The following is an 18,562-nucleotide window of genomic DNA, read 5'->3' as shown; positions in this document are numbered from 1 at the left end:
GATCTCTCTTCCGAACTCGTTCCAAAGAACCCGCAACGCGTTCAACTTGTTGGCGGCGTTGCGCACGCCCGAGATGGGGCTCAGGTTGTTGTCGAACCACAGTCGATCGCACACCGCGCAGCTATATCCGAAGCTGCGGTCCAGGAAGCCTCGCTTGAAGCGCGCGTCCGGCCGATCGAATTCGAGGGCCCGCGCTCGCTCACGCATCGCGCGTCCCCGCGCCAGATCGGCTTCGGGGTGCTCGGCTCGCTTCGCACGCTTTCGTTCGGCGTCTCGCCGCCGGCCTTCATCACCACAGGCAATGCGCGGGGCGCGCGCAGCCACGGAGCGGAGGGCGGAGCGCGCGCAGTCACGTGGGGCGTGACGTCGCTGCGCCGTTGCTACAGACGCTCCTCTCCACACCTCGCGCCGTTGCTATGGGACGGCGGATTCAGGGTCGCTTATAAAGTGCATTCGCACTTAAAAAAGCGAAGAAGACCGTTCGTTTGTGCAGGGACATCTCGAGAAAGATTGACATTGGGTGGAACAGCCCGGACCATGCACACGTGCATAGCAATTAGAGATGTCTCTGCTGTCACCAGTTTTGGTTCGAGTGTAAATACATTGAGGGTGTCGCGCATGTGCCGCTTTACCTCATACATATGTCCCTACATTCAGAAGCGCCTCAAAAAGCCTTCGTTGAAAAGGTCCACAGGAGGGACACGCTTATGGCCGCCGATTATGAGACGGTAAATAAAAGCTACGTCGAGCGCTTTGGTCAGTGAGGGGTGCCTATAAAATAAGATACCACACGATCTGCATAACAGATTATTTGCTAAATTTAGTTTTGTAGAGGTTACTAGTTCATGGAGCGTAAATTGTGCACGTGTTGTCTATTTCGCGCTGTCCAAGCTTTATTTCTGCTATCGTTTGCCGCGCACTGCGTCACATCAGTGATTTTCAAGGGTACGATGATCATTCTAAACAAAAATGACGAAAGCCGATGTGTTACCATTACGCGACTGTAATTATTACGCTAGTAAATTCAATATATATTTTGACGACAAGACAACCTACTGAAAATCATGCGTTTCAAAACTTGCATCGGGACACGTGACATTTGGTTTGTTGCGCGCAGCTAGGAGCTCCAGAGCTCGCGCAGCCATCTGCGCTTTTCGCTGCAGTCGGGGCAACAAGACTCGCTAGAAGTGACAACTTGCAAAATAGTTGCAGAGCAATGCTTCCCCAGGAGCGCCTCTACCAGAAGGGCAGACAAACAACTTTTTTTTTTCCATTCACCACTAATTCCTGTCTTTCCTTTCTTTCGTTTCCCCCTTTCTCTAAGTGCAAGAGGGAACTTACAATGAGGCGTGACATTCCTGCAGTATGTTTTCAAAAGCCTTGGTGCTGAGCCCGCGCTGGAATGTGGAGGGGTGAACACGTTCAGAGGGAGAAAAGCAGTCAGGGAAAGAAGAGTTTTGTAGGAAAATATTCTTTCTGGAAAGCCAACTTACAGATGTTTGCAAAGTGTACGCCAGGGGGCGCTCACTATTTTCAAAGTTTCGATTGTTTGACTGCTAACTCTATCGCTGAACTGGCGTCACATGAAATAGTCAAACACACATACACTGCCATGCACTCACCACCTCACTGCGTGGTTTCCAGAATGCAGGTTTCTAGGTATTGTCATACAAGCCTCAAAAATATGAGGAGGCAAGGTCATGTTCTTTGTTTACTTCAAAAACGCTTCTACAGTCACCTGAGTACAAAGGTGAGCAACCAAGCAATGCCTGGAATCCTCGGCACAATAGCATACCTGCCGAGTTTGGAGAAACGGAATCCGGGAGATTTACAGAACGGGGGGGGGGGGGGGGGGTACTGCGATAGCAATTATATGTACATTAGGCAGTTTTAGAACAGCGTACGCAAAGCTTTGCGCTGGCTTTTAGCGCAACTGCGCCTGCGCATGCGTCCTACGCTAAGCGCTTGCGGGCTCCCGGTATAAGTGACGGAAATAGCGGGCCGCAAACGCTAACGCTAACTTAGCGTATGCAATTCTAAAACTGCCTACTGTCAGCGGGATTTTGCGGTCGCCGCTGATCTGTACAGAGTCCAAACCGATAACATCGCTTACGCATCGTCTGTTTCACGTGCGAGTAAACGCGCGCTAGCGCTAGGGACGAACGCGGTTGAAGCAGAGATGAAACGACCCGGCGTCACCGTCGCGCGAAGGGCACATGCGATAACATCGCTCCGCGTGCGAGGCCTGTCGTCGCTTGCTTACCAGTTATTTTGTCGGGCAAGGGACCATAAGGGGCGCCGTTGAGACGAGGACGGTCGCGAGCGCTGGCGAACGCGCTATCTAGACAGACATCGGCTACCCTTTTAAGTGCTGGACTGCGGCGCAAAGTGCACAGCTACTTCATGCGCAATGGAACTGAGTTGAACCTTTCTACCATCGTTAAAAAGAAGAAGAAGAATCCTTTCTTCTACGTGGCCAGACAACTTTGCTCATGTGGCCAGACAAAGCACTGGACGCGCGGGGCAAAACTGGATTTCCGGGAGATTTCTCTATGACCCGTACAACCGGGAGAAACGTTCAAAATCCGGGAGTCTCCACGGCAATCCGGGAGACTTGGCAGGTATGCAATAGCCTAACCTGCTGGCTATGCATTCATGACATAGGCGTATTTACCGGCGGGGCAAGGGGGGTGCTAGCCCCCCCCCCCCCCCCCACTGAGAAATGGTAGGGGGGCGCAGCCCCCCCCACTTTCGACAGTGGTCACTGTCGGCTGCACACTGGGAAACTAACAAGTCAAGCAAAATTTTACTTCAACGCAGCAATAACGTCACGTGTTATAAAATTTGCCCTCCGATTTAGCTGTTACAACTTTCCTCTGTGTGTCATGACCACGCACTGTAGGCTGTCTGCGGCGCAATCTGCCTACTCCACGCTTTCGCGTGGAATAGGCGTTCGAGCATTGCAGAGGAGGCTAACGCTCAGCTGGGGTTCTATAACATTACAGCAATCTGTCATGATTTCATTTTGTTCTGCCAGGACTGAAATTTATGTAATCGGCGACGCAAATGCGGGCGGGAACCTGTGAACGCTTTATAGCCCGATCAAACGCTCCCTTTTTTTTCACGAAATTTAGTTCCTTTGAAAACGATTAGCATTGCCACTGCTCCATATCCAAGCTGCTGTGAGTTGATGAGCGTGCAGAAGTGTCGAGTATTTCAGTTGTGCCGATGCAGGAGAGCTAGAAAAGATTCCCACTTTAGTCTCCGATGAACCAAGTTTCACCTTGCTTAACATATGGTAGCCTGCAGCGGTTGCGGTGGCTTTTAACAAGGCTGTGGAGTCGAGCACATTGAGAAGCTCAGCTTTCAAGTTTGGCCCGAAACTTGATCTACCTCACGAGGGAGATAATCAGTATAGGATTGTGTATGTTCCTAATAAGGTTTATTTCTCTCTCTACCTCTCTGGCAGCAACGATGAATTCACAGAAAGCTGTATACGCACAAGAACAGCTCAACATCGTTATGCAACTACTGAAAGTATCTATTATACACATATGAATCCATCTCGGCCGATGCTATAAGCAGCCGCTGCCAATGTGATTGGGGGGCAGCCTTCTTGAATTACGTTCAGGCAGACACACTGTGGCTGTTCCGAACAGAAAAGATAATGTTCAGGACAGTGATGCGCTGCCTATTGTGCAAACTTCATTTTAACGCCGCGAGTTTTCGTATACTCGTGGCGTCGCCTAACAAGCAGGCGATTTATGGCTCACCGAAAATTTTTCACGGAATTATGGCACAAAGAACCAATGACCAATAATACACCGTATTGAAAATAGTTTATTATTATTTTTTCTTTACGCAGTCAAGCGTAAGTGATAATTACGTGGTGGATCACTTGCGCGTCATTTGTTTCGTCGAGTTACGAGCAGGTGCTGTGAGCGTGACCCAGAAAATTTCGACCAATCATTAACAGCTAACGACCTATACTGAAGGATGCGGTTTAACGTTATAATCTCCCACATTCTTTCAAAAGAAAATTTGAGCTTACACACTTAGGCTTCCTATTTGGAGGGGCCAGAGGGGAGGAGTAAAGGGGCCACTTCACCGCTTTCCCGTCCACCCCCCACCCAAGCAGGGAAAAATAGGAGCGCAAGGAACCACACCAAGTATATAAATTCGCAGTCATTTATTATCTTATAACTATACACAACCGGTTCAATGAGGTTTCCGTAAATATTAATCGACTGAACTTGGTCTTCTTCTTTAGAAAGACTTTATTTAGAGGGCTCTAAGAGTAAAGAAACTGGCATTCGGATGATCCTGAAAACTTCTGCGAAGTACCTTCCTTTGTCAGCCACATGTTTTGTTTAATAAGTGAGAATTTAAGGTGTACAGTCATAGCAGATTGTTCATACTCATCGTATTCACAACACCAAACTGAGACTGTGAAGTTTGCAGATGGAATGTTCAGATGAAGTACAGGTTAAATGTGGCTGTACTTTTTAAACTTCGCGGTAATATTTCCGAAACAGTGTTAATAAACACTGCTGTGTTGTGGCAGTATAGGACGGCCCAGCCTGCACCATCTGTTTGAGCAGATTCTTCCTTGATTGAAAACAAACAGTTTTGAAAAGCAAATCGTCTATCGTCTAACAATCTCTATGAATATAAAACATCACGTGAAATTCAGGGAAGATGTAGCTCTTTACACACACACACACACATGTATACAGTCGAGCCCGACTATATCCAACCCGTTTATATCAAATTATCCCGTATATCGAACAATTTCTAAACATGGTAAATTTACATTGAGAATATATAGCAAAAGTTACTGTTACATCGAACGAAAATAGCAACGACAACCGATATATTAAACTCCATGTGACTCAAAAGTGCCCCAGCAAGTTTGCTTTCCCTCGCGATTGCGGGGAAAACTGCCGGCGCCACCCTAGAAAAAGTGGTTTGGACCCGGTTGTGCACAGGCGAACACCCCCCTGCAAGAAATGATCCTGGCCCGCTCGCAGCGCTTACAGCCAATCAGAGGCCGTCGTGCTTTCTCCGAGGCGCGGAGGCGGTAGAAGTGAGCGCCATTTTTTCTTTCTTTATGCTTGTGTGCCTGCTGCTGCCTGTTTTCCTCGAGTCCTCATTCAGCGTGGTCCGTGCTGGTGGTGTTGCCTGTTGGTGCTCTGTGAACTTTATTGGCGCGCTGTCGTCATGGCTTGTGCAAAGAGGCAGAATTTGCCGTTCGCCGCGAAACTCGAAATCATAAATCGAGTCGAGCGCGGTGAAAAGAAGTCCGACGTCGCCGCCGCGTACAAAATTCCAAGGAGCACCTTCAGTACTATCCTGAAGAACAAGGCAGACATCAGGGTCAAGTCGGACAAAAGGCCAGGTGCCCGTGGCGCCCGACGTGTGCGCACTGCTGTGTACGAAGATGTTGAAGCGGCCGTTTACAAATGGTTTCTGGACGTTCGGTCGCGAAACATCCCGGTGTCCGGCCCTATGATCGAGCAGAAAGCCAAGGACCTTGCTTTCCTGCTTGGCAGGAACGATTTCCAAGGCGGTTCAGGCTGGCTCCAACGGTTCAAAGAACGGCACGACATCGTTGGCAAAGCTGTTACAGGTGAAAGCAGAGCGGCGGACCTGGACAGCGTAGACAAATGGCTCGAGGAAAACTGGCGAGATATCGCAGCAAGATATCAAGCCCAAGATATCTTCAATGCGGATGAAACCGCTCTATTTTGGCAAATGTTGCCAAACAAGACACTTGCGTGTCGTGGCGACAAGACTTGCGGCGGCAAGGCAAACAAAGCTCGTGTGTCGGTGCTGTTGGCAGCTAATTTAGACGGATCGAAAAAGCTTCGACCTCTGGTTATCGGGAAAAGCACGGCACCGCGGCGTTTTCGAAATGCGCTGTCGCTTCCAGTTACCTACCGAGCAAACTCAAAAGCGTGGATGACCGGGGAGATTTTCGGCAGGTGGCTATCGTCGTGGAATGATGATTTGGTAGGCGAAAATCGCAAGGTGTGCCTGCTCGTGGACAACTGTTCGTCGCACCACTGCAGTACGACCTTCAGCAACATCGAGCTGCGTTTTTTGCCCCCAAACACTACGTCTGTACTGCAACCACTGGATCAAGGCATTATACGCGCACTGAAAGCCGGCTATCGGAAGCACCTGGTGGAGAGGCTGCTGCAGAACCTTCGTGTCGGCAGGGAGCTTGAGATCGACTTGCTCGGAGCTCTTTCTATGTTGGGTAGATCGTGGGCAGATGTCACGAAGGAGACGATCCAGAACTGCTTTAGGCATGCCGGCTTCCGCATGCCTGGTGATGACACCCCAAATTCCGATGACAGCACTGAAGACACCGCAGGTGTTTCCGCCGAAGTTTGGAGCAAGCTGGCAGAGTTCCCGGGAGCTATCGACGGATCGACATTCGACGAGTTCGTCAGTGCGGACTATGATGTCGCCATCATGGGTGAGCTACAAGATGAGGACTACGTTGCAGACGTCGTGCCGACCACGAGCCAAAGCCACAGCAATAAGGAAATTGACGATGGCCCATTGCCTACGTCCTCCGAAGTGATTAGTGCACTTGCGTTGGTCCGGCGCTATTGCGTGAATGTGGAAGGTTGCGGCCTCAGCTGCTCCGACTCGGACAACGTGGAGGCGTGCGTGCTGTCGCAGGCAGCGAAGTCGTTGACACACAAGAAAATCCAGGACTATTTTGTTCCAAAGTAGGGCACGCAAGTAAGCCACCATATTAATAAAGTACTTTTCTTATTGTTATGTGCCTTTGTGTCAAAATCCTATAGCGGGCCTATATCGAATTATGCCATATATCGAACTAATAAACGTTTTTTGGCGAGTTCGATATACCCGGGTTCGACTGTATTAGTTGGAACAGTGCACCGCTCGGGTGCCTTGTGCCCTTGCATCGAATACGGAACACGGGGCCGCACTGCTCATCAGCACTCACGCTTGTCAGGCGCGCCTTGCAAGCATGGATGGGGTGAGGAGAACTTTCTATGTTCGCCTGTGCGCAGGTATGCAATGTCTTGTTGTTAAATTGTTAAGTTCGAGCCTCTGACTAACTAATGTTTGAAGTTTGCAAAACAGCACGTAGAAAAAAACGTGCTTTATTTCCGGAACAAGACGTAATTCCATTCCCATTCCATTCCGTGCAAAAGGCACTTAATTCCATTCCCATTCTATTCCTCCAAGCGTTGTCCCCATTCCATTCCGGAGTCGCGAAAATGTGGAATGATTCTGGAGTCATTCCAATTCCAGAGTGGCAACTCGACAACACTGGTGCCCTGTCATAGTTTCGAAGGAAGGGCAATTTTAAGGGCTCATTTTTCTTTGCTAGACACAACATTAATTAGAACAGACAAAAAAGCCAAGGAAAGCCTAGGGGATGTTATTTTGTAGTAATTATGATGTAAATGTGAAGAAAGTAAAGTGAACGAAAAGATAACTTGCCGCGGGCAGGGACAGAATCTGCGACCTTTGAATAATGCATCCGATACTCTACCAACTGAGCTACAGTGGCGGTCATCCCCCCGGCCACTTTTCGGGGCATAAATGGGCATTTTAAACTTGAGAGTGTTAGTCAGCGCCGTTAATAGCCATGATGGCGATTGGGAAACACTATTTTTCTGCCTGCAGCATTCAGCATTGACTGTATATGCCGTTTCGGAAGTGTAGTACTTATTTCTTAGCCTGGCCTATATTCGAAGTTTGGGCATGATTTTTCTCTGTGCAGGCCCATACACAATATTTTCTTTCTGCGTTCACAAAATAATTTTGATTGCAGTTGGAGGCTTTCTTTCTGCTGTCATTGTTCATCTAATTATTCATGCTCCATCCCTACTACAGTGATGCGATTGACTAAAGCTGTTTTGGAGCAGGTTTTTGGAGCAGGAAAAAGTGCGTTTTGGAGCAGGAGAAAGGGCTTTTGGAGCAGCCAAGAACGCGTTTTGGAGCAGCTAAAAGCTCACTGCCAAGTGGAAAAATGGACCGTGTGAAGCAAAGCAGTCAAATAAGGAGGAACTCTTTTGAAATAAAGTCCAATAATGGGTGTTTGCATAACACCATTGGATCACCGAACAGCCACATAAGCGTAAACATGGGCGTTGAGTGGCTGAACTAACAACGCCAGGTAGGGTTTCCCAACTAAAGTAGAACTTCGGTGATACGAAGCTGAAAGGGGAGCAACAATATTCCTGTCGCCCAAAATTTGTATCATAAAAAAACTAGCAAAATCTGTGTTCAAACCACGATATACGCCCAAAACATTTATTTCCGTCAAAAGAACTCGCGTACGCCTTTCTGGGACACACGCGAACGGACCAATAAGGGACGGCGCAGCTGGCTGCCATGAATGCGCGCGTCAAAGCTTCGCTTGAGGCCAATTGAAAACTAAGTGCCAAAGTCCGCTCCACCACAGTGACAAGCAAAGATCGACACGAACGCCGAAAGGCCTCGTGCCTTTTTTTACGACTGTTTTGCCTTTAATCTACCGCTGCGTTAGCCGCGTACCTTCTGACTTCGTAGTCGCTATCGATGATCGCGTGGATAGCGACCGTCATTTCGTGCGCGGAAGTTGCGGCAAACGGTAGTTCCGTTTTCAATCCGCGTGCGCTGGCCGCGCACGTGCCTTCAAAACTATGTCGTTTGTTGCTATCTATGGTCGCATCTACCGCGGTTTTGTCCGCGGTGTCTGCAGAAAGCAGCGTCACTTTTACTTGGTGAGCGTTGGATGCGCGTGCACTTTCGGAGTTCCGTCAGTTTCGTCGTAGCCATACATGATCGTGTCAAGAGTGACCGCGGTTTAGTCCACAGCGGTTGTGGCAAACGACAACCATAGTTTTCACAGCGTACGCGCTGGCCACGCATGTACTTCCGAAGCTTCCAGCATTCTGCTCTCGGCCATCGCTCGACGGATTCGGTACCAAAGTTCGAATCACCAGCCGCGACGCGCAAAAGTGTTCGGATCATGCGAATTTCAGCCCATTCGTATCAGCCGGTTACGTTTAAATCAACCCCTCCTTGATTTGTTTACTATGGGTTTGCAAAGAGCCTGGATCGGATTGGGTTGCAATTTTTGTCAATGCGGCGAGATCACGCATAGAAATTTCGATTTCCAGGCAATTTTCCTGCCAACCGCACGAAAGTAAGAAATGGTCGAAATCCGGGAGAATTGGCAGATATGCACTATGTAGGAGGCTTTCGTTCGTTTGCAGGAAAACTGTTTACGATTTCGGAGTCCTTGAACATTCTCGGAAATAAAGATGTGGCCGTATCTCCCCAAGAGAAAGGAATTTAATTGAAAGTAATTCCCAGAACGAAGAGAGTCTGCACAAATCACGCGGTCGCCTGAGAGCGTAGCTGAACACTGTGAGAAGCCCAAATACGTCTGACATGCAGGTCTTTGGAGTTTTCAGTACACCTGCTGAATTCCGGTGCTACTTCGTAGCCTCAATGTGCCTCTTCCTTGTAGCATGTCGCTTTATCTCTGCAAAACCATGCTGTTCGCAGTTAATAGTCTTGACTGTGGACAATGCAAAATCCACTGCCAGCGTTGCCTTGGCGACACCATCTTCGTCCATCTTGTTCAGGATGTCGACATTGAACTTGGTGGAACGACCTGAGGCTCCGAGACGGCGACACATGCACGAACAATGCGAAAAGCAATTCCCCTTAAGAAACGTGTAGCTGTAAACTTTTTGCTAATCCCGCCGAGGATGGAATAGTTTTTGTTGCTAGCCGTTCCATGGCGAACCTAGTTTTCCACGAGTTTTGCTCCCCTACTGGAGTCGCGTTCCGTGAAAATCCTCAAAAACCACGAAGCTGCCAATTAACTGCGCCAGTTCATGGCTGGTGCGAAGCTTGTCCGCCATCTTACCAGCTTCTCAGTTTGTGATAACAGCGGTTAGGAGACTTAACTGTTGTTATGTCTGCTGTGTAGCTACCCTAACCGCGGTTAGCCGTAACCGTCGTCAGCTTAACCCCCGTTGTCCGCGTGACAGGAATGTAACACTGGTTCGAGCAGTGGAACTTAAAAGAGGCAAAAACAAGACGGACAAGGACGTCGCTGTACTAATTGAAATTTTATTTCTATGCTGCAGCGGTGGTGCGGTCCCACCAGCTTGCGACGAGCCACTCCTTCCAAGGTGCATTTTTGGGGGGTCGCGCCAATTTACAACAGTCTGAAGAGGATTCTGTGGGCCCCCAAAAGCCTGAGTAAGCCAAACAAGCGCTTAATGAGCCTTCCCATGAATCTGCGTCCGGTCAGGTACCCCAGAAAGCGCCGGGCGGTGTGCCGCGAAAAATGATGCACGAACCCATTCCTCTTGCGGCACGAGAATTTTGCCGTGCGACAGCTGTGGAGTGTCACGTTTTGCCGCCGGCGGCGCGCTGCGCACGTTTTTACGCTAGTATGCGCATAGTTTGGCGCAGTTTTGCCGCAGGACAGCAGAGGTGTAGCAGGATGTAGCAGGTTTCACGTCTTGGCGCAGTTTGGCGCAGCTATCACATCACTCGTACTACGAACTTGGACTTGAAATCAAAGAATGCTTTCAGAAGCAAGTCTTCTAAGGTGTGGGAATCGAGCACGCCCTCCCCTTTGACACTTCGTTCCCCAGCTAGCGTGTGTGTGGGCCCCACGCGGCTCGAGCGCTGGAGACCGCCGTTAATCGGCAGTATGGCGACCATGGCGGCAGCGCCAGGCCTCTTTGTCTGGTGCGAGCCATGCGTCGGCTTCCCAGCGCGCGGTCACGCGTCCCGGCATGCCTCGACATGCTCACGCCACCAAGCTAGCTTACGTCACTGCGCAACGCCTCTCTTCATTGGCCGCCAGTGACAACCCCCTTCACCCTGGAGCTCGCTTCTGTGTGGCGCGGGCTTGCCCGCGTCAGATGCACTCAGGCCGGCACGAGAGGTTAACGCGCTGCCCTTTGTGTGATGGTCGTAGCGCCGCCGGCAAGCGTACTCGATCGGTCTTGCGGAGTTCCCTTTACGGCCTGCAAGCCCGTGACTGTCGTACTGTGCTGCATCTTGGGTTAATAAACCCGTGTTGTTTGTTGACATCCTGCCTCGAGTGCCTTTGCTGCGCCGTGCCGGAATCGACGAACCCGGTCGTAGCGTCTTTGTTCGCTGCGGCAGTGGAGAACGTCGCGTCCCTTCAGGGTCGCCTCGTAGGGTAAGCTTTGTGCTAAACTTATCTCCACAAAGGCAATTGGTATGCATCGATCCACGATCGTAACACATCGCAGCAGCGCAGCTCACGCACTTCAGCATCCACAAAAACTCACCTGAGCACTAAATAGGTTTTCACACGGATAAAATTATGAACAAATTAGGCCACAGGCTCAAGCACATGTACGTCACTGCCATCAAAGCTCTGGAAAGCATCGAGGTACTAGCTCTGACTGGATTGGTGGCATTCTTTGGGTGAAAGGTTTCCCAGTGCGGTGCACAATTTAAAAGGTTACCCAGAGGGGACACGACTGCACAAGTGCAAATTATTGACCAAGTTAACAATGACTAGAGAGAACATACTCACGAGATATCACCAAAAGGGGCAAAAGCGTCTCGCAGCTGGGTCGTCTCAATTTCTGGACTCAAGTCTCCTACGAAAATGTGATGGTGTTCTGAAAAGAGAAGCACAAGAATCTGCAAAACATTCCTTTACAGCCACGAGCCTAGAACCCCACAAGTACACCCACACGTACATTTCGTGCAGGCTCACACAATCACACTTGGTTGTTCACTTGTCGTCCCCAAGCACCGCAACACTTATCATGTGGGTCATTGTAGGCTACTATACTCGGCGACAACTTAACTTGACAGTGGAGCGAAGGCTACGGAGGCGGGGCTTCCGCATATTCGTGTTGCTCCGCAAGTAGTGCGGCAGCTTGCGGCTGATTCCGGTTTTGCTCGCTCCCAGTTTAGAAAAACATCTACACGAAAAATGCGAACGGGGTGACATTTAGATTGTTCAGTGTACATTTTCGTGTCGTAATACTAGTATATTTTTCTTGGAGAGCTAAAGAGCACGTTTGCGGCCGCACACTGGCCAACCACGTCACGGACGCCATGTTTACTTTGGAAAACGGGCGTGCTCAAAAGGTGGTGCTGTCTAAGAAATGGAAAGAAAAGGAAAGGATTCTTGCAGAGTGAACAATACTGTATTTCACCTACGACTTCCCGCAACTGTTTGAGTCTCATAATAAATAAAGCAGTATTTATTTCAGCAAGGCAAATCACGTAATTATCAGTAAACTAAAATACTATTTTCTGGCGCGGTAGCAGGCATGCGCTTTGGTTCTGTAGCTTCCACAGTGCTGTCAAGAAAAGTTGTCGCCGAGTTTAGAAAGAGGGACATGAAATGACACCCCACGTCTGGTACGTCGGTAAGGCGAAATCCAAAATTTTGAGCAGTGTAACAAGGAAGCCCTACATTTAGAAAAGAAAAATATATATTTAAACCATTCAACATCACCTAACTTGTGCACAGTGCACATAGACGCTGTTATTTTAATACAAGCAGTGTGTTGAATCACACTGCAGTGTAAACAATGATGAAGTGGCATTTGCAGCACCTCTCAAATGATTTGACAGGCACTGCAAATGCTAATGTGGACCTGCCAATGAGGCGACCATCGTCAAGCAGGAGCGAGTGAGAGTGGTGAAAATGAAAGCAGGCATGCGTTTTTTAAAATTATTTGTCAGGGCCAGTAATATTTTAGACGTCGGCGACCATACTAGTAATTATACGTCGCATGTACGCTGTACAAAAATACACGAAGTCTTGCGTACAAACACATAGGATGTTACATTTCTTGCCAGGAATTGAAAAATAAGCGGGCATACAAGTGAAACACCGGTGAAAACAATAACTCATGAACAATCTGGTTACTGGCGTCAAAATTAAGTAGAATATAGGCTTAACTTTTCTCATAAAGTCACCTAGTGACAATATTTGCACCACAGCATTGGGGAGTCTGTTCCATTCATTGATAGCCCTAGAGAAAAAACAATTTACAACAATTGATAAAGCCAGAAGGTGGAGGAATGTACATACTGTGTCGGTGCCTAAAGTAAGCGTCTTTTCAGATGAAAAAATAATTACTTTCGTTTATGGTAATGAGACTATGAATAATCAGGAAAAGAAATTTCAGCCTTCCAAGTGAAGTCCTAGATACTAATAAGGGTACATTGGCAGTTTTTTTAAGTTCTGAAGGGGAGTCATGCCGCCGATACTTATAAAAAAACCTTAATGAGAGGCGTTGAATTTTATCAAGTTTAGATTTATTTGTTACCGTGCAAGGGTCCCATATTATTTTGGCATACTCAAAAATAGGTGTGGTTAACATTTAGTGTGCCAGAATTTTTATTTCAGGAGGTGCGCTGTGAATGCATTTTCTTAAAGGGGACACTAAAGGGAAATGTTAAGTTGACGTTGATTGCTGAAATAACGTTCCAGAAAGCTCATAGTGCTTGTTTCGTGCCAAGGAAATGCTTATTTTGAAAGAAAATAATGTTTTAGTGGTCTGCACAACGTTATCACACTTCAAATCGCCCGCCTGAAAAGGCCTCCTGACGCAGTGTTTGCCTTGCCCAACATTGCCCGCCTTCACTGCCTGGCAGCCGACACTGCCATTCCTGCTCTGAAAGGGCCCCTAAACCACCTCCGATATTTTTTCAAATATTTCAAGTAAACATGCGCATCGTGTGCAGAATGTCATCACAATCAACGATGCCACACGTGGCAGCGCTACAAGCCGCAGGCGCACCATAAATTCCAAGAAACAATTTCTGCTCCGGGCCCTTACGGTCTGCCTAGTGACGTGTGTGACGTCAGCGTGTTGAATCTGTGATGCGGTATGCAGGCGATGCTGCGATTGGTCGAACAAGAACCTACGACTTCTGGTTAGTCTGCAAGCAGCTGCCCGCGCTCCTTGCTTTTCTTCGGCGCGTTATTCGTGTTGCTCGCGTGTGCGCACTTGCGAATCGGCAACTGCGGCCCGTAATGCAACTGCCACATTGCTAGCGTACCAGCAAAGCCATGCCTCGCGGTCTGATAAGCTGCGCGGACTGAATCCGACAGTGTTTTGCGATGGCTTTCGCGGATCAGTGCTTGGCTGCAAAAGCACAGACCGGCAAAACGAAAAGACGCGACACGTGTCACCGTGCGGGTCCATCATGTTGGCGATCCTTGGAAGGCGTGTGCGCAACACAGGGTCCATACCGGCACAATTCATACGAGCACAGGCCGGCATGGAGTCGCAGCAACCGGAAGTGCCCACTGTTTTGAAAAGCGTGTCAGCATTGACGGTATGTCACGTGAGAGTGGGACGGGCACTCGGTGAGGAGAGCAAAGCGGCTTTGAGAGAGGAGACGAGCAGACGAGTGGAGAGTAGCGAAGGAAAGAGTGAAACAAGCGATGGCAGTGTTTTGACCATCAAACGCGTGTAACTCCGCTATTACGGCACCGTTTCAAAAAATTCTCAAGGTTACGTGTTCGTTGTACACTCGTGCACAAGTGTCACACCACAACTAAATTTCGACCTCTGAGTGGTTTAAGAGGCCCTTTAAGGGCACATTAAAAGCCTTACGCAAGTTGTGGTTCATCTCGTAATCCTATGCACGAAAGTGCAGCGAGCACACACGCAGATTTCTTGGTTGTTTAGCACACTGTCGCAGAGGCACGGCGCTTAGCCACTTCAACGTGGGTTTACTTGCGGCATCCACTGGAAAGTCACGTCAGTTTCTTTGCTGCAGCTGCTGTTGCTCAAGCGGCGCGCGGCGCACGCCATTCAGGCATCCAGCAACATAACAGGGACACGGCATTTTGTCGAACTTTCCGTTAAAGCAACCTCCATGAGCGTGCAAAGCACACGCAACAGTACGTGATAACAAAACTACCGCTGAGACCAGGCCCGTAGCCAGGAATTTTTTTAAGGGGGGGGGGGGCTATTTTTATTATTTATTTTTGGTAAAAACACATACTTCACCAAAACTTCAGGGGGGGGGGGCTGTCATGTCGTACGTTTACCTTAATTTTTCGATTAGTACAGCACTGCTGTTGATAATACTGACGGTTCAGGCATTCTCAAACATTCACCTTTCGCTCTGACATAAATTGTTATTTGCCTTTAGTGTCCCTTTAAGGGCGATAGTGCATTCCGTGACTTGGTACATACGCCATCAATATGAATATTCCATCTTAAGTCAGACGTCATGGTGACACCAAGGTAATTTTACGAGACACTCTTGCTAAGACTGTGCTGGCAATGGAATATGTATGAAGCATAGCTTTCTTTTTTTCTCGTAACTGACATGACAACAGTTTTTTTTTGTTTGTGTTTAATACAATTGCCAAGAATCACTCCAGGCTTTAATCTTTTGCAAGTTTAATCCAAGAAGAGTCTGGTCATGGGGATTTTCTATTTCATTATATAGGACACAGTCGTCCGCTAACAAACGAATGGAGACTGAGATATTAGTGGGCATATCATTAACAAAACTTTAAAAAAGCAACTTTTGCAATGTCTTATTGCAAAAGGTTCTCAAGACAGCTATGTTTTTGAAGGGGTGACACAGCTGAAACTGAATTGGGAACAGTTTTTGGAGCAGCAAAATTTTGATTTTGGAGCAGAAGAACCTTCATTTGGAGCAGTTAGCGGCATTAAATATGTCGCCCTAGGAGCTTGAAAAAACAAATTTTTAGCAGCTTGTAGGGACAAGTACATATTTTAATTGGCTGAGAATACACATAACACTGAAACAGCCATTAGAGAAAGTTATTTAACAGATTATCGCCAGGTATGAACTACACTAACTTCTTACATACCACACGACCTATCTAGCCCATGTAGCAAATGTATGAAATAATTGAAAAAAAGGTTCTTGAAACTACGTTCCCCTCAAACATTTGAAAAACAAAAACGAAACCCCCCCCCCTTTAGATGCATCACACTTGCCAAAAATTTTAAAAATAAAGCGATTGCACAAACATTGTAGTTGCACAGCAGTAGGCCTTTGTTTAAGATAGTGATATCATTTAGCATATTACTGCTTTGGCTTTTTGTATGTCTGCTTCGTCTGCTTATTTAGGTTTTCAAGCTTCCCAAGAGCTTCCTGTAGGTCAGTGTTACAATTTGTTAGAGAACATCACAATAAGCGCTTTCAGCTATCTGCTTGACTGTGCGGTTGGCGTAGCGTCAAGTGTACTGCACGCTTTTAACAGACGACAACAAAAGCACAATGCACTACTGTTCGCTGCCACCCTCGTGCGAGACCACCTTTGAGAGCGCGGCACAGGTGCCAAGAAACTTAGCTGCACTGACTATCTCGCCAAGCGCGTGCGCATGGCACTAGAACAGTAGCGCCGTTGTAAGCGTACTGTATGCTTTTATTGGGGGACGACACAAACGCACTGCTCATCAGTCCGCTGCCACCTTCTCGGGCAAAATAGCTAGAGCAGGGGTTCTCAAACGTTCTCACCTTGGGGAACCCCAACGGCTTTTCCAGAGTGCCGCGGAGGCCATAACTTTTTCTTGAGCATGAACACGGTCAAAAGGGGGGGGGGGTGATAATGCCTCTCGACGTGCGCAACCAGAGTAGTAACACTGTCCATGTTCGTCACTTCTTTTTTCTTTAAAGGGACTGTCTACCATCCATCGCTTTTCTGTTTTGTACCGCCACAGAAAGCGTACTGTCTGAAATGTCCAACCTTGCAGCGGTTCCTCTGGAAAGTGAGTAGAAATTTTGAAAACAGAATTTTTCGATCTGCGTTCGGTCTTCTTCCATTGGCGTGAAACATGCCCACAACATTGGTTGGTGGACGCGATGACGATTGTAGTGCCGGTAAAAATTAAAACCGAAAGCGCATGCCATTTCTGTAGGATTACTTTGTTTTCGCAGCACACTAATGTAATGAATGCAACAGTCGTTTTCAGCGCGCTGGTGGTTAAATGAAGCCTTGTTATACGATTACAGAACACTTGTTTTGCTGTATTCGCAGTCTATGCGTTTATCTTAGCACTGCTGCCGCAATGAAATCAAAGTTGATTCATCAAAAAGAGACGATAAATGCACCACTTCACAGCACAGCACATGTAAGGCATCCAAACAACAATACTGCGGCACAGCACGACCAGCCGGAGGGCCGCATGGCATAGTGCATGAGTTGAACCAGACGAAATCGAAGACAGCACTGCAAGCAGCGCCACCTGGCGCCTTTTTGGATGCGTGAGAATAAAAAAAGCAAAACAATACTCTCTGACGCAACTGAAAGCTGCCTCAAGAACGTAAAATACAATTTCAAGTTATACATGTTTGTTTTTAAAGGGACTGACAACTGATTTTTCTTGAGCCAGTTTTTTATGGCGCGACAGGAGGCTCACCCTTTGTAGCGTTTGTAGCTGCAGTGGTTTATCCGAAAAGCACGTAGTTATTTTATAAGCAGTATTTTTCGATCTGAAAGGCTCCAAACACGCATGGAGGCTTGCTCCAGCAACGCTGAGAATTGATAGCGATGCCGCTAGCCCTTGTGAAAGCTGTCGTTGTGCTTTCGCAGGAGTTACTGTAACTATGCTTAACCACCTTTATTTTGAGCTTTCCAATTATTTTTGAATATAGCAAGCTGTCACAATGAGATAAGTGGCTTTATACACCTTCCCGGTATTTGTACAGCGTTGTGTGCGCCTGCGCCCGAGGTTGCCTGCGCCTGTGTCATGGATGGCTTGTCCTGGCGTCTTTACTCTCTCGATACACGAGCCAAGCCAAGTAATCGAAAACGTAACTGTGCGTATGCATGGCCGCACCGAGTAGCAGCGCACGTCATTTCTGAGGCGAAGTGTAGGTAGCAAAACTATGTCGCTCCAAAATCTTAGCGACCTGGAAACTGCGTGCACGGTTGCATGAGCACGCTGAAAAGTTGCTCAAGACGCGCTGACGAGCATGGGATCATTACGTCACGCGAAGGCAGCACCACTTTAATGCATACTACTAACGCAGGCCTATATGTACATTATTATGGAGTAATACCTTTTAATATAAAGAAACGAACAATATTTCAATACTAACAAAAAAATCGTCGACCGCGTACAGCAATCAACGGTCATGTGGCCGTCTTCATCAGATCATCCACGTTTTTACCGCCAGAGGCGCCACAGGTCATTTTTCGCGACTTTCAATTAAGAAATAAAAATATAAATCCATCTCTCACAAAAAAAACAGGGTTGGTTTGAGTCAGTGCAAAGGACAATCTTTACATCAGTGGAGTCAACTCATTTCATATTCTGGGCAGTTGTCGGTCCCCTTAAGCAGAATGAGTCTACCTGCGAGGATTTGTTGTCCTACCAGCAGATTGACCGCATCGCTTTTGGGTGACACTAGCGGTCAATCTTTCACGATTTTCAACATCAAACTAAAGCTATAATTCCTTTTTTTTTTTACGGGGCAAAAGCATGCTCGTTGCTGCCGATGTGACGAACGATCTTCTCATTTTCATCACAATCAGAAAATTTTTTCCGAGCGGTAGACA

The 18,562-nt window shown here is 47.8% G+C and overlaps 1 protein-coding gene across 4 annotated transcripts in view; it reads right to left on the bottom strand.

The window, feature by feature from the left end:
• Nucleotides 1-18,562, bottom strand: part of LOC119379486 (nucleolysin TIAR) — a 320,162-nt gene that overhangs the window by 142,598 nt on the left and 159,002 nt on the right. For all 4 annotated transcript variants that reach the window (XM_037648786.2, XM_037648785.2, XM_037648787.2 and 1 more), the window contains one exon: nucleotides 11,573-11,660. In XM_037648786.2, the coding sequence (XP_037504714.1) occupies nucleotides 11,573-11,660 (88 nt within the window). The remainder of the gene's footprint in view (nucleotides 1-11,572; nucleotides 11,661-18,562) is intronic.

The sequence above is a fragment of the Rhipicephalus sanguineus genome, chromosome 1, assembly GCF_013339695.2.
Source record: "Rhipicephalus sanguineus isolate Rsan-2018 chromosome 1, BIME_Rsan_1.4, whole genome shotgun sequence".
NCBI lineage: Eukaryota > Metazoa > Arthropoda > Arachnida > Ixodida > Ixodidae > Rhipicephalus > Rhipicephalus sanguineus.
This window is presented reverse-complemented; position numbering and strand designations above follow the sequence as displayed.